This window comes from Polistes dominula, unplaced genomic scaffold (genome assembly GCF_049000335.1).
Source record: "Polistes dominula isolate Pdom_NZ unplaced genomic scaffold, Pdom_raw_medaka contig_82, whole genome shotgun sequence".
In the NCBI taxonomy this organism is placed as follows: domain Eukaryota; kingdom Metazoa; phylum Arthropoda; class Insecta; order Hymenoptera; family Vespidae; genus Polistes; species Polistes dominula.
The window spans coordinates 4,970,528-4,986,148 of NW_028301046.1; the positions used below are offsets into that span (position 1 = coordinate 4,970,528).

The window sequence follows — 15,621 nt, forward strand, 5'->3', positions numbered from 1 at the left end:
TAGGTTGTTTGTTTTTATCCATCGATGCGTTTGACAGATGAAAGAAAACATTGGAGAATGATTTTTCTTTTTATTTTATTTCAATTTTATGATGTAATAGATTTTCAAAAAAAAGCTCTCTTTTTCTCTTTCAATTAGACGATTAGGCTTTTCCTGTTATTTTGTGAGACCGGATGTCGTTTGCTTAACGATTTCTCAATGAAAACAATCATGTAAACAGTTTGCTTAATCTTCTTTTTTAGAACGTGAGTAGTAATTGAAACGTGAGGAGGATATAACATTTAAGCCTTTGACTGCCACGCCGAAATCATATGTTTTGTCCAGGACGCCATGGCATTATTTTTATTATTCAAAGAATATAATGGCAGAATAATAATAAATTGATGTTAATAAAAAATTGTAATTGTTCAATAAGGAACTTTTTATTTCAAAGTATCTTCTATATATCAGTCATATTCAAATATACTAACTTTCAATTTTCATTTAGTTTTTTACAATTGTAAAATGTTCATACGCTCTGGTCACTGATGACCACCATGGCATCTCAGGAGAAACTGTGGTCATATATGACCGACATGGCAGTCAATGAAATTTTACTGCTTCCTTAGAAATACTAGAATTAATTATTTGTATTAATATATTGTTTGGGTATTTTTTGGAGAGTAATTATTAAATATTGTTTAATTATTATTGCAGTTTTCGCAAGGCCTGACAGGTAGACCGGAGCTGTATCAAAAATCTAATCGGAGTAGTCATTCAAGTGATACAAGTTCTGCGTATAGTGGCTCAGACACAATGACTTCTGTACAAAGTTCTTTGGATGCGGATGCAGATGAGGTTGATCTTTCTGGTCTTGTCGAGTCCATAGTGGACAGTGATGAGGAGGAAGATCTTGCTGAAAGTATGGATGTAAGTATTGTCCTATAATTTTTAATTAACCGGTTTGGCTACATAGAATTTAATAATAATATGAGCATTCTTTATTTATTTAGAGTTTGAATGTTCGTGATGCTGTACGAGAGTGCCTGGAAAAAGATCCTGTGGAAAGATCAGAAGAAGATATAGAAACACTTTTAGAATTTACACAACAATTAAAGGCCTTCACCAATATGACATTGGCTGTAAGAAGAGCGCTGTGCGCCGTAATGGTATTTGCAGTAGTTGAACGGGCTGGAATGGTTGTTTTAAATGATGGAGAAGAATTGGATAGCTGGAGTGTACTTATCAATGGTACGGTTGAAATCGAGCACAGTAATGGGGAGGTCGAACTGCTTCATCTTGGAGATAGTTTTGGTATTTTGCCTACCATGGACCGACTTCTGCATCAAGGTGTTATGAGGACAAAGTAAGTAGGTCAATTAGAAATTATTTTCTTATGTTTTTTAACAGAAATAAGAACTAGTGTTTTGTTTTAGATGCGACGACTGCCAATTTGTGTGCGTCACACAAGCAGATTATTTTAGAATTCAACATCAAGGTGAAGAAAATACGAGAAGACACGAAGAGAATGGTAGGGTGACTTTAGTTACGGAATTAAGAGGCGCCTTGGATGGGGGAGTGCGAAGGGGTCATGTTGTGATTAGAGCAACGCCAGAGCGCTTAATGCTACAACTTATCGAAGAAAACAGTATTACAGATCCCACTTATGTGGAAGATTTTTTATTAACTCATCGAACTTTTATCAATAGCCCTTTATTAGTTGCAAATCAATTATTAGAGTGGTTTAACCAAGCTCAGGTCAGAGAACGTGTTGCACGTGTTGTATTACTTTGGGTAAATAATCATTTTACGGATTTTGAAACGGATCCAGCTATGATGGAATTTTTAGAAGATTTTGAAACTGGGTTAGAAAGAGAAAAAATGCAGGGTCAACAGAGGTGAGATGATCATTTATTTATTTAATGTAAGATTATATATAATAATTGCAAGAAATACTAATTATATATATATTTTTCATTGAAAATTTTCAGGTTATTAAACATAGCCTGTGCGGCAAAAGCAAGAACGCGAAACGTAACGTTAGCAAGGCCTAGCAGAGACGAAATTCTCCATTTTAGCATTTTAGGCGGTTACGAAAGAGGTTTTGGAATTTTTATTTCAAAAGTTGATAAGAGATCGAAGGCTGAGGATGTTGGTTTGAAACGTGGCGATCAAATTTTGGAAGTCAACGGACAAAGCTTCGAACATGTTAATCATGCCAAAGCATTGGAAATTTTAAGAGGTTCCACTCATCTCAGTATCACCGTCAAATCTAATCTTCTTGGTAATTATTCACAAATTTAATTACGATTTAAATATAGATGATGGATCGTATTTAAACACTCGATTATATGTATGCGCAGCTTTTAAAGAAATGTTACAAATGCCCGACAATTCTCCAAGGCCAAGAGGAAGGGCAAATAAACCAGAAATTCCACGACTTCAATCTGATCCACGTGCAAGACTCTCCACTCACGTTGATCCTATAACTCCAGTAAATCCTTTAAATCCTTTAGTAGGAGGCATGCATCTCTTGATTCCGGATAGTAATGTTTCTCCTTGCAAAGATGCTAAAAAGGAACATAAAGGATTTATGACTCTTGGACCTAAGAGGAGGTTACAAAAAGCACTTATGAAAATGAACATACTGCCAAAGAATACAATCAAGTTAGTATTATAAGACATATGCGTAATACGTATTATATTATACTCTATTTATAGAATATTTAAAAAAATAAACTCGTGTTCTTTGATTCGCAGCGATGGTGTGCACTTAGATGATCCTCTCGCTCCACCACACACACCGCCAGGAACGTGCGGCTCACAAACCACAACTAATCTTTATCACTCGAAAAGTAATCCCGATCTTACATCATTGTACTGTTACGACGATCTTAGAGCACCGGATTATCCGGAACACGTATTAAAGGTTTACAAGGCTGATCAAACTTGTAAATATCTTCTCATTCATAAAGAGACAACGGCGCACGAGGTAATTTAATTTACATAAAAAAAAGAACATCATGTTTAATTACGATTAGCTTTAATATCTCTTATTCATTTTTGTTCTACTTTGTTTAATTTAAGGTGGTGATGCTCGCATTACAAGAGTTTGGTATAACCGAAAGTAGTTCGAATTTCTCCTTAGCGGAAGTGAGTGTTGGCGAGGGTGGCATGATAAAGCAGCGTAGATTACCAGAACAATTGCAAAATTTAGCCGAAAGAATTGGTTTAAGTTCGCGTTATTATTTAAAGACTAATGGTATATCCGAAACTTTGGTAGCAGATGAACAAGCGCCGGAACTTATCCGTGAATCTCAAGTACATTTTCTACAATTAAATGCCGTGGAGGTAGCTATCCAATTAACTCTACAGGATTTTAGTATATTTAGGTGAGTATTATTTATTTAATAATTTTCTTTTTGATTGAAATGAAATTTCTTTAGGGGCTATTTTAACGCTTTGATGATTTTTAACTTGTATAAATTTAATAATCGTGGAAACGTTACAAAAAATTTAACTATGCATATTCACTTGATCCATTGAAAGTCGTACGTCATCGTTTATCGAATTTTTTAATTCAAATTCACCTGTTCAAAGAGGTGTATGGTTTGTTGGTTTAATGAATTTTTCTATACCGGCTTTTCGTGAAATTTTGAATGAATAAAATAAAATAATTTTAACTTTTTTGCGTTCTCTTTTCTATAACTGAGTTTTTCAAACTTTTCTACTTGTGTGTGTGTATGTCGACCCAATTTATTCGAGCAAATATATTTGTGACTGTAGATATGGATTTTATATACTATTTGCTCTTTCAATATCATAAACTCGCAGACATATCATCCGTGTAGTGTTGCTAAATTGATTTTGAATTAATTTTTAGTCGTTGCGTTTTTTATGAATTTAAAAAATTCTTTTTTAAAGGATGCAATCCTGGCGATTTCATACGGGGTCATGACCCATGCGCAAAGAAACCCTGTTCTACTATAATTTTGAAAATATAGAAATTTCATTTCTGGTGCATGTATTGTGTTACACGTTTAATGTTTTTTTTTATTATGTTACGTAATCGTTATTTTTTTACAGACAAATTGAATCTACAGAATATGTGGACGACTTATTTGAATTAAAGAGCAGGTACGGAATACCAATGCTCAGTCAATTCGCGGAGCTAGTCAATAGAGAAATGTTTTGGGTCGTTACGGAAGTGTGTTCCGAGCATAATCTTGTACGCCGTAGCAAGATTATCAAACAATTTATAAAAATAGCTCGTAAGTTTGTTATTAATTTTATAGAAGTACTATAGAATTATCATCTGTTTAATTGGAATCCTTGTTACAATTGATTTTTCTGATTATCTTAGGTCAATGCAAAGAATGTAAAAATTTTAATTCAATGTTCGCAATCGTATCTGGTCTTGGTCATGGCGCGGTGTCAAGGTTGAGAGCATCTTGGGAAAAACTGCCAAGTAAATATCAGAGATTATTTAGTGATTTACAGGAGTTAATGGATCCTAGTCGTAACATGAGTAAATATCGTCAACTAGTAGCATCTGAACAAACGCAACCACCAATCGTAAGTAATTATTATTATTATATATAACCTTAGAAAATGTTTATATGAATTGCGTTATTTAATCGATTGTATTTTTGTGTGGCAGATACCCTTCTATCCCGTAGTCAAAAAAGATTTGACTTTTATTCATCTGGGTAACGATTCTAGAGTAGAAAGTTTAGTGAATTTCGAGAAGCTTAGAATGATCGCAAAGGAGGTTCGAACTTTGACGAATATGTGTTCGTCTCCGTACGATCTGTTAACTATGTTGGAAAGAGGTGGCCAGCCACCGAGTTCCGCGATGGTAGCTTTGAATCAAATGACAACGGGTAATCAAGGTACACCAGATAAAATCTAAATGAAGAAAATAGTAAACGTTATGTCTTGTTGTTAGACGTAGACTATAATAAAATTCGTCAAACGCATAGGTGGTCAAACAGCAACGGTCAAACGACGTAAGAAATCAGCGGCAGCACCGAATCCGAAAAAAATGTTCGAAGAAGCACAAATGGTTAGAAGAGTAAAGGCGTATCTTGCGAACATGAAAGTAATTACTGATGAGGAACGATTGCACGGTCTTTCCGTCGATTGTGAACCTCATGCTGGTGCTGTAGCAATGGCTGCGGCGGTACCACTCACTGGAAGCCGGGGGAGAAGGCATCCTTCTCCTACGCTTTCAACAACGAGTAGTGCCAGCAGCACAAGCGAGGGAAGAAAGAGTATACAAGGTCGGTTGTTCGTTACAAATTATCAAACATATTTTCTTATTTATATACATGCTTGTAAATTATTGAAATATTTATAAGCCAACTATTATTATCCAAAATTGAATGAAACATTTCTTTTTCTCAGGTACAAAGTTCGGAGCTGCCTCACCCCAGGCAGTAAGGAAAATGTTGGCTCTTTCAGATCCTCACAAAACTCGACCGTATCAACCTAAACATTGTCCACCACCCCTTCCAGTACCTGGATTAGCATTGCATTCTAGCGGACTGGAGCCAAGTCCTGGTGCACCAAGAAGAGTCGGTTCCGGTAGTAGAGTTCCGATGCACGAAAGATCGCACAGCGATACTCCCTCAAGTTTACCACCCCCCGTCGATCTTAGTGCCGAAAGTAGCAGTGTCACAAGTCTGAGTAATCTTCAACCATTACGGAAAACGTTAACGAGCGGTAAGTTGTATCTATCGTTATTCACTTCGGAATGGTTTTGAACGAGATGCTGCCGAGAAGTATTAGCAAAGTAGACGTTATATTTTTCTATATTTTTTTTTGTTTTTTTTTTTTTTTCACGCTAATCGAACTTTTCATGTCGTGCGTTTATTTCATACATTAGACAATTTTCTAATCACAACTGTCCAAAGTTGTGATTTTTTTTCTCTTCTGCTTACTTCGTATATAATTACATTATTACATCGCTTTTGCTCGAGGCAGCTTTTAATGTAATAATAATCATAATAATAATAACAACTATAACGTGTAATTGCATTGGAATTATTTTGAGAAACTAATTATCGTTTATTCCTAATTATGATAATAAAATTTTAATTGAGTTTACGATTAAAACCAAAATTAAACTAACATACATTAACGATCTAAGGTAGTAGGTATATATACACATATGAAAGTTTCTCTAATGTGTTAGGACGAAAATGCAAGTTTGGACAATTTAGATTAGAAAAGTTGCTATTTTACACGATATATATATATAAACACACATATATATCACGGGCATGCATCTCGCGACATAACCATCCACGCACCTTATCATTGCTCGTAACGTACACTTGATCAGGTCTCGTAAATGAGAAAAAAAATCCATTATGTCTGCACGCTGCACAGCCGTTTACGCAATTCATATAAATGTGTGTTCCATGTTATTTAGTTTATTATACTCATATATACACACGCATATTGTTATGCCGTATTTATTACCGTAGCTCTCGCGCTTTTATCGATCAGCCGTTGTTAGGTAATCGAAATCACCTTTAAACGATCCTCATTCCGTAGAAGAAATTATCTTCTATTCGAATCCAAAATTCTTTCTTTCTCTCTTTGTCTTTTTCTTAATCCTTTCCCATCTCTCCTCTTCCTTCTTCCACTCCCACCACTTTTTCTTCTCTCCTGTTTCTTCTTCTTCTTCTTTCTTTTTGACCATGGGACATACGAATAAAATCGCGTGAATTTACTTCTTTCGTTCGTTTCCAGGAGAAGGAAAGATTATTTGAGATGTTGAGAGGCACGCGCTTTTATCTACGTCAACACACTTATTTAAAACGAGAATGACGACTTTGAGATCTCATCGATGAGTATATTTATAATATCTCATTATATTTTCTACGTTACGTAGCATTTGTCATTGATTAATTAGTTATTAATCAAGTTTAAACTGTCTCGAATTACTTTTACTAATATTTAGAAAAGTAGTAGTTTTGTCTTTAGTTTGCCGAGTACAAATAATCGAAAGATCCTCTCGATCAGAGCTTGTCTCTGACCTCTTCTTATTATACTTCTTATTTCTTATTTCTTAGAGCTTAGATTAGTACAATAATATAATAGCTTTTAGCAAATCGCGCGGTGGGCCTTCCCCCTGTCCCTTTTTCCCCTCTCCGAGAAAATTTAATTCGATAAGATAAAAGAGAGAAATAAAAATAAAATAAAAAAGCAAAAAATCAAATCTATGAAAAGAAAAGAAAAATCAAATAAAAATAAACTAAAATAAGAAAAAGAAAAATGAGCGTGTTCAGCGGCCGCAGCGGGACGAGACTTGGATTTTTCGAACGTGTTAAGTGATGGAAGTGTCTTGGGGACGTGTGCGTAGGTTCAGTGACGAGCAGTGATAGCGGTCACAGTACTCAACTGGACAGCCATAGTGGAAGCAGCGTAGAAGCAGGTGGCAGTCCACCGCCACCACAAAGACGGCATTCCGCCATGCAAGGTACGTAATTTTAACGTGATAAGGAAGAAGGCGAACGATCCTGTGCTCGTCGTGACTTCTTTATCGTCCTCCATTCCGTAGCATCGTGTAGTGAGTATATAAAAGTATTCCTAAAGATCAGTTATTGTCGAAGGTGTTCTCCTTATATTAGACGAGAGAGAGAATTATTTAACACACCCGATATATTATATTTCTCTCTAATGGTCCTACCTCCTTTCTTGCCTCCACACCGCCCCCGATTTTTTTTTATTACAACGTTTAACCTTTTCAATTCGACGTTTCTATTGTGTGTTTTTATTTTTTTTAAAGATATTTTTGACTGTTTTTTTTTATTTTATTCTTGTATCTTATGTAATTTTTTATACACTGTTGGACAAAAGTTTTTGATTATCACGTCTTAATTGATTGTAAGAAGAAAGTCTAATACTTGTACAAGAAAAAGATCTGAAATATTTTTTATGTGATGTCGTAAATAGTATTTAGATGTTACGTGAAATTATTTTTTTATCACATGAGGGATAACAGTAAAGTCCTATAAAATACGTATAAGAATAAAAGAAGCGTAATAAAATTAGGAAGCTTGTACATAAGTGTGGTGTAATACAAATGCTCAGTAGACGTATGCAAACTTTTGGCCAGTAGTGTACGTAATAGGATAAAATGATGTTTCGTCTATCTGTTAAATAAGTCTTTTTCTTTTTATTCTTTTATTATTATTGTTATTTTATTTTTATTTTATTTTTTATCGACAATTTTCATACTCCAATAAATGGCTCTCTTTTTTCCTCCCTCTCCACCACAAAATTCGTTTAAATAAAAATCAACTTTTGCGCTAAATTCGCTGTACTACACGTTTTTTGCATTTATATGTATTTTTGATGAAACGTGTAAAAAAAAAAGTTGAATATTTTGTAACAGTTGTTACACACGGAACAATATGGAATATTTTAAATAAATCTTATACTTCTTTTTCAATATTTTTATTCTCACGTTTGAATGTTATTTTTTCTCGCGTTTTAATTAAATGGTTTAGCTCGTTGAACAACGTGCTGACACGTGTTTCAGTCGAATAAACGCGAATGATATGTAGAAAAAAAATTTTTTTCATTCTCTAATTAATTTTTGATCGTTTTAAATGTGTTAGTTTTATCCCCTTGTCGAAAATATTTCTTTCTGTTTAAACGAAACCTTCGTCAAATTTAAAATGATCTTATTGAGCTTTGATTTCGAAAAAACGTATGTCCCATGGCCGTTCATCTTCATTCAAATTACTTTCGCGAAAAAGTCGATCGTCTAACATATGTATTATATTATTATATAGAACCTATTATTATTATTATTATTTTATTTTTTTTTTTTTTTCAAATCTTTTATCATCAAATTTACAAGTTCATTTAAGACGTTTAATTTACATGGAAATGAAATGATCCGAAAATAAACGTAAGGCTTGTATATGTATATATAGTTTTTTATTTTCTAAAAGCATGCTTTCGAATTGTTCTCAACAATTTTATTTTTTGTTTTTTTTTACTTTTAAATTAAATTTCTCAAAAAATTGCTTTTTTTTAGACGAGAAAATAAAAGTTTGAATAGAATAATTGAAATATTATTTTCGTTTATAATTTTGAAAAATATGCTTGTAAATTTAATGATGTTGGGACGTTTAAAATTAGCATTATAGTTTATTCTTGAAAAATTGTTCCATCTAAGTGTCGGTAGAAAAAGAAAAGAAAACGTGCAAAGCTTGTACATTCGCATTTATTTATTTACAATAATTATATTAATTGAACATTTCATGGCTTGCGTAAGATCGTTGCTTTCAGCTTATAATATTAATTATTTTTTAATTTTAATCACAATATTATCACAGACATCATTAAGCTTTTGTACAGTAAAAACGCATTCAAAAAAATAATCATATTTTGTAACATATTATATACATTATTTCGTTATTTTAATTTCGTTTAATGATAAAAAAAGAAAAAATAAAGTACACGGTCGTTTTATATTTATTTGTTATATTTGCTTACCAAAAATGTCTCTCATGCTTCTGTCATCTATTTGTGTAAATATATTTACTGTATATATATATAAAATACCTGTGTACATAACACAATTCTAGAGAACAAATAAAGAAATTTGTAACTTTGAAGAGAAAGAGAGGAAAAAGAAAAGAAAAGAATAGAAAAAAAAATAAATAAATGTTTCAAAATAAAATAGCAGAGAAAAAAAAATATCGTATGTGGCCTCTGTGTATGGTGCAGGGTCAATTATGAGAGGTGGTGCTCCACCGTTTCCTCACGCTGTAGCAGTGTTACCTCCGCTTCCTGCCAACCACAACCAGAATCACAACCACAATCATCATCATCACCAACATTATCACGATCATCACCATCACGAACCCCAACCCCCTCAAGGTGAGTTTGCTGCGTCTACCTGCTAACTCTCTCGGTCACTGCTACTATCGCTTATCTTTACTAAAATTTATCTTTAATAAAATTGTTCTCTTTCTTTTTATTATTTTTCTCTCTCTTTCTCTCTATATCTCTCTGTTTCTGTCTGTCTGTCTCTCTCTCTTTCTCATTTCTTTTCAATACAATGCATTTTTCATATCAAATAAATCTCTTCGATGATCGCAACGAATACGTCGGCTCTATCGTAAAAAAAAAAAAATAATTTTTATATTTTTAACCACTCAAAAGTTTAATTAATGTTCAGTATCATAAACGAAATAATAAGTCAAGATTAATTTTTTCAAAAGGGATGTTTTCTTTTTACAAAGAGCCGATATTTTTGTTTTGCGTGGTATCATAATGAATAATATATTGTAATACGAATATTGAATTTAAGAAAAATAAAGGATACTTTTGTACTATAGCTTTTTGCGTAACAAATTAAATTATACTTGTATGATAAAATTAGAATTAGCTGAGGAATGTAATTAGTGCATTTGTTGCATTGCTTTTTTACGTATGTGTGGGATGCTTGCGTACTGTGTTGGATTGCGTTAGACGAATGTAAAAAGTGTTGGATTCGCGGTACTTTACTGTTTTACCTGTACGTATTGCATGTTATTTCTTTGTTCGATCTCTTCTAACGGAATACGAAGGCTTCTTTTCAGGGTAAACTAATTCACGTGGAGAACGGTTTTTCCGTAGATGCGTTGGTCTTCCTTCCAAAGTCTTATTTGTCACTTCTTTTTTCTTTCTTCTGTATATCTTTCTCTCTATCTCTGTCTTCTTTCTATCTCTTTTTCTCACTTACACTCTTTCTCTCTCTCTCTCTCTCTCTCTCTCTCTTTATCTGTTTTTCTCTTTCTCTTTTTCTCTTTCTCGTTGATCGGACACAACGGTGGAATCGTGGCGAGTGTTGGTGGTTTAAAATAACCAACCCCCACGCTTATTCCTCATTTTGATCCCGAATTAGCGTGATTCTCTCTTGCCGATGATGATTCAAATAATTGAAAATAATATGCAATTGTTTGTCGGTCAAAATTAATAAGTTAAACGATTAACATTATATATAATAAATAAATTCTTAATATATATCTTTTTTTTTATTAATTTTTAACTTTTGTCGTAATTAAATTGTAAAAGAACAATTGTTTGCAGGAAGAAACTCGCTAGACGGATTGACGAATCTCGATTGCGAATTTGTTCGACGATTCGACATTATTTCGTAAAAAAAAAGGGTTTATTTCTTCTTAATCCTTTTTTGTTTTTTCTTGGATTTTGAATTGCTGGCGATTACTAATGGAGTATAGAAAAAAATAAAAGAAAACTAAAAAAAAATATATATATTATATTAAACATTTGAAGGAAAAAGACTATATATGTATAGGGAGTCTCTGTAGGGTTTTTTTTTGCGTTGTGTTGTTGCTGTTGTTTTCTTTTGTTGGTGGTGTGAGAATCGAGAGAAAGAAAGTCGAGGGTTTTCAGGTTCCGGTTTGGCCGGAGTCCAGGGCCCACCAAGTGCAGGGACAACGACCATTATGACGAACCTAACATCATCCATGACGGGTGGAATGACGTCGAATGCGGCATCGATGAGAGCCGTTGGACTGGGTGGCATGGGGGGTGGTAATCAGTGCCGCCAACCACCGGCATATAAAGTTGCAGCACAGATGGCAAGATTACACAGGCTTGGTCGTGCTCACAGCCACGAAGGAGTCACTTATAGGACCGATCATGAAGATGGTACTACACCCAACACACATAACATACACATAATCGAAATAATACTACGCACACCCTCTTCTTTCGCGGTTCTCCTTTTTCTTTAGTATTTTATATAAATATGTATATAAAAAACAAAAGAACATTCGCGTCTCTACGTGACTCAAGATTACTTTCTAGTATGTGTAAGATTGTTTACTCGTTTATTAATGTGTGTGTGTGTGCGTCGTGATTTACTTTACGGGTTACACACAAGTTACACACGAGTTACATACGTAGCCTATCATTTTTTATTTTCGTAATTTCTCTCATCCACATGGAAGTTAAATTAATTTTTTTTACTTAAGATGATAATGCGTATGTAAGTATATACGAGTTATCTGAATTTATGTATAAACGGGTACATTCGTTCTCTCTTTCTCTTTCTCTCTTTCTTTCTCTCTTTCTTTCTCTCTTTCACTCTCACTTTCATTCTCTCTCTCTCTCTCTCTTTCTTTTTCTCTTTTTCTTTTTCTATTCTTTACATACAACGATCAAAATTCGTCATCACCAACATTTCTATCTTCTTTTTAGTTCCCCCTTAATCCCGCCCCCCCCTTTTCCAACTATGTCCCGTGACATAGTGTTCGACTTTCTTCGTCAGAGACGAGACATTTTCAGAGCCATTACAACGGAAGAGGGTAACTTTGAAAATACGGAGAAAAGGATACAGGGCAATGAAAAATCGTTTTAACGTCCTTTGACGATAATACAATTTGATTCAACTCGTAGTTTGTTTCGTAGCTCATTAGAGATGCTTTGGGCTTGTATGATAGATATCAAGTCTGATTGTCAATTGCACTTGATAATTAATTACAATGATTATTGCATATTGCTATGTATACGTATATTTAATTATTTATTTATATATATAGTATTAACAAAGCATCACCTAAACGATACGAGTATTGTAGTAGAGATTGAGATAAGAAACTTAAGAAACGTAATTTAATTGTTTGCTACGTCAATTATACAGGAGGATGTTTCCAAATATGTAAGCATAATTTCAGAGGGTGGTTTTAGTATGCTAAAATAAGAAAAACAATTGGTACACAATTGTATACTCAATAATTTTGTTTCCGAATTATACCTAATTTTGTATTATACACGTTGTTATATGATTTTTATAGAAACTGTTTGAATTATTTGCTATTTTTAATTTAGATGAAAGCTTTCATTAAACGTTTTATTAATTTGTAAGCTAAAGAGTTTAAATATTCTTGCAAATAAAAATCCAACAGATTTGAATTAGACGATTGTAATACTCGATAATATTTTTATAATTTATTTGAGAATATTTTATTGAAAAATTGTCTCCCGTTAGACGATTGAAATGTGTCTTCCTGTGTAGTTCATCAAAATTTGTTCTTAAATATTCAGCGTAATATTTGCTAATTAATTTAAATAGTTGAAGCAAGCAGTCACACCAATGTATATGAATTTTATTGCAAGACAAAAATAGCTATAATTTGAAAACAAAGTGTTTTTTGTTTATTTTGTTTTAACTATAATCACACCTGAATTTTTGTATCTACGTATTTTGAAACATCCCGTATATTAATTAAATTTATTCTTTCTTTATTTATTTCGCGGATTTTACTTTTGACAATTTTTTTCTCTCGTTTCTATTCGTTTACAAGGTTACCCTCCAATTACGTTTCACAAACTTCTTCAGTTTACAAATCGTTATGTCACTTTTTATATGATCCTTCATTTTGCTACATCAATTATCGAACAGAGTCGTTAAAGTTATATATTTATTAATAATTATTATTAATTATTAATCGATTGATGAATAATCCTATAATTTCTAAAGATTATGTTAAATATATGTGATCGACGTCGTTATTATTCGAACGAATGATTCAATCGTTCGATTGTAAATAATTCCTTCCTTGCTGAAACAAAAGTGTGTTAAATTTGTCAACACGAAAAAATTGCTGCTTGCCATAATTCGTTATCACATTAACGTAAGATTTAATTTTTTGTTTATGTTTATTCGTTATTTTTTGTGTGTGTTAAGCATCGTACACCTCATGCATCTCATCGAAAAGAAAAGCATCTCGTTATATGGATATTTTTCACAAATATTTTTCATTCATACTCGCATCGTTCACACTCATCCTCTTCTCTCCTTTCATCGAAAATCGAATGAATTATTTTTTTAATAAAATCGTTAATCATTCTGCATATTCTTGCTGCCTTCGTTTTGAAGTTTGTCTTGAAAATAAAATATCAACATTCATTTGAGTGTTGTCTAACAACGAGATATTATTCGAATTATATATTCCTGATAAACAGGATGTTTCCGGATGGGCTGGTACAAACTAAGATTGATTTTATATGTAAAATTAAGTCGAGAAAAAAAAGTGTAACATATTTTGTAAAATTATTTAAAGTACGTACATTGAACAAAATTAACAGTCAATTAGCAAAACTACAAAATTTCTTGAAACACCAAAACTGTAAATTAATTTAAAATCAGTTTAGAACTAATGCACGCGTTATAGTATGTTTATAAATCTGTGTGAATCGTGAAAAAGAAGATAGTATACTCAGGATTGTGAAAATATTTGCACGGATAATGGCAGTTGTAGAGTAGAAAAATTTGAGAAACCTTGATTTAAAGTATGAGTTTCTTATTGATTATTAAATATTAATTTAATATTATAATTTAAATTAATACACATTTTAATTAAAATTACAATTTAAATATAAGTAATAGTTAATCTTTCGTTCAAATCCTATTTTTTAGAAATAGTAGATTGAAAATTACATTTAATAATTATAATGATTTATATTATTTTGTTGGGGTATTCAACAATATTTACTTTTTATTTTCAACCGTGTGATTTATTTCTCCGATGTTTAGTTTATTTTTGTCAGTCAAGCTGTCAGCAAGGACGGAACAGCAACAGCAGTAGCAGTTAATTATTTTACAAACAACGGTTTCCAAATCATCGTCAATTACTACTAGATATATAATAACTTGAAATTTAAAATATATTACCAAATTACGAAATATTATTACAATTTAATAAGTTTTTTTTTTTTTGATATTTTTTAGTTAAAAATATAATTTAAAAAGCGAATATATTTATAAAATTAAAACGAAATTAACGATATAAATTTTATTATTTAATGAACAACAATTTAGTTAAAGATTTGGCAATGTCGTAAGATTTATGCGTTTATCGCAAATCTATTTTAAGATTAACATAAATTTAGAATTTTTAAATATAATTTTTTCTTTACAAAAAAAAAAAAAACAGAAATTCACATGACACAAAAATATTCTTGTTTATTTTATTTATTTATTATTGTTTTTGATTACATATAAAATTAGCCCATCACTTTAGGTTGTTGTACCACTTGTCCGGATAATACACCCTGTATATAAATTTACAAAATTTTTAAACAACGTTTTGTTTTACTTTTGCGTTATTATTACGTCGCGGCATGGCTCGCTTGCTTGCGCCCAACTTGCACGTCTTTTATCCTATCATCACATTTCCTCCATCCTAATCGTCTCGATTCTATCTAATTCTTATTTTTTATTAAAAATCTTTGTTTATTCTAATCACAAAGAAAAAAAAATCGATCTCACCCTTTTCGATCACGTTTGGATGAATTTTAACGCTAAACCTATCCCGACACTTCAAATATACATATTCCTATAAAAAAAAAAAATCATACATATATTTTAATACAGAATGGAATTTTTGAATCCAATTGAACGGTGAACAAAATATTTTCTTTTATTTAAAAATGAACCATTTATTAAAGTTCGTACGTTTTCAAATTAATATTTCAACTTGCGTATAAAGTAGTTTTATTTGACTTGAAAAAAATTGTACTGTGTGAAACAACGGAATAAATGTATGAACATTTGGTTCATCTTAAATATATAATTTATATTTATACATTTTTTTTAAATTA

At 32.0% G+C, this 15,621-nt stretch overlaps 1 protein-coding gene across 11 annotated transcripts in view; it reads left to right on the plus strand.

The window, feature by feature from the left end:
- The window catches only part of LOC107074577 (rap guanine nucleotide exchange factor 2), a 146,352-nt gene that overhangs the window by 123,338 nt on the left and 7,393 nt on the right, over nucleotides 1-15,621 (plus strand). For 7 of the 11 annotated variants that reach the window (XM_015336121.2, XM_015336120.2, XM_015336131.2 and 4 more), the window contains 14 exons: nucleotides 697-909; nucleotides 993-1,345; nucleotides 1,416-1,877; nucleotides 1,971-2,263; nucleotides 2,343-2,646; nucleotides 2,740-2,971; nucleotides 3,067-3,371; nucleotides 4,066-4,250; nucleotides 4,343-4,554; nucleotides 4,640-4,871; nucleotides 4,962-5,261; nucleotides 5,386-5,703; nucleotides 7,352-7,468; nucleotides 11,407-11,664. In XM_015336121.2, coding sequence (XP_015191607.1) covers nucleotides 697-909; nucleotides 993-1,345; nucleotides 1,416-1,877; nucleotides 1,971-2,263; nucleotides 2,343-2,646; nucleotides 2,740-2,971; nucleotides 3,067-3,371; nucleotides 4,066-4,250; nucleotides 4,343-4,554; nucleotides 4,640-4,871; nucleotides 4,962-5,261; nucleotides 5,386-5,703; nucleotides 7,352-7,468; nucleotides 11,407-11,664 — 3,784 coding nt within the window. Of the gene's footprint in view, nucleotides 1-696; nucleotides 910-992; nucleotides 1,346-1,415; nucleotides 1,878-1,970; nucleotides 2,264-2,342; nucleotides 2,647-2,739; nucleotides 2,972-3,066; nucleotides 3,372-4,065; nucleotides 4,251-4,342; nucleotides 4,555-4,639; nucleotides 4,872-4,961; nucleotides 5,262-5,385; nucleotides 5,704-6,738; nucleotides 7,244-7,351; nucleotides 7,469-11,406; nucleotides 11,665-15,621 lie in introns of those variants that run through there. The other 4 variants (XM_015336125.2, XM_015336129.2, XM_015336123.2 and 1 more) reach the window with 4 other exon arrangements.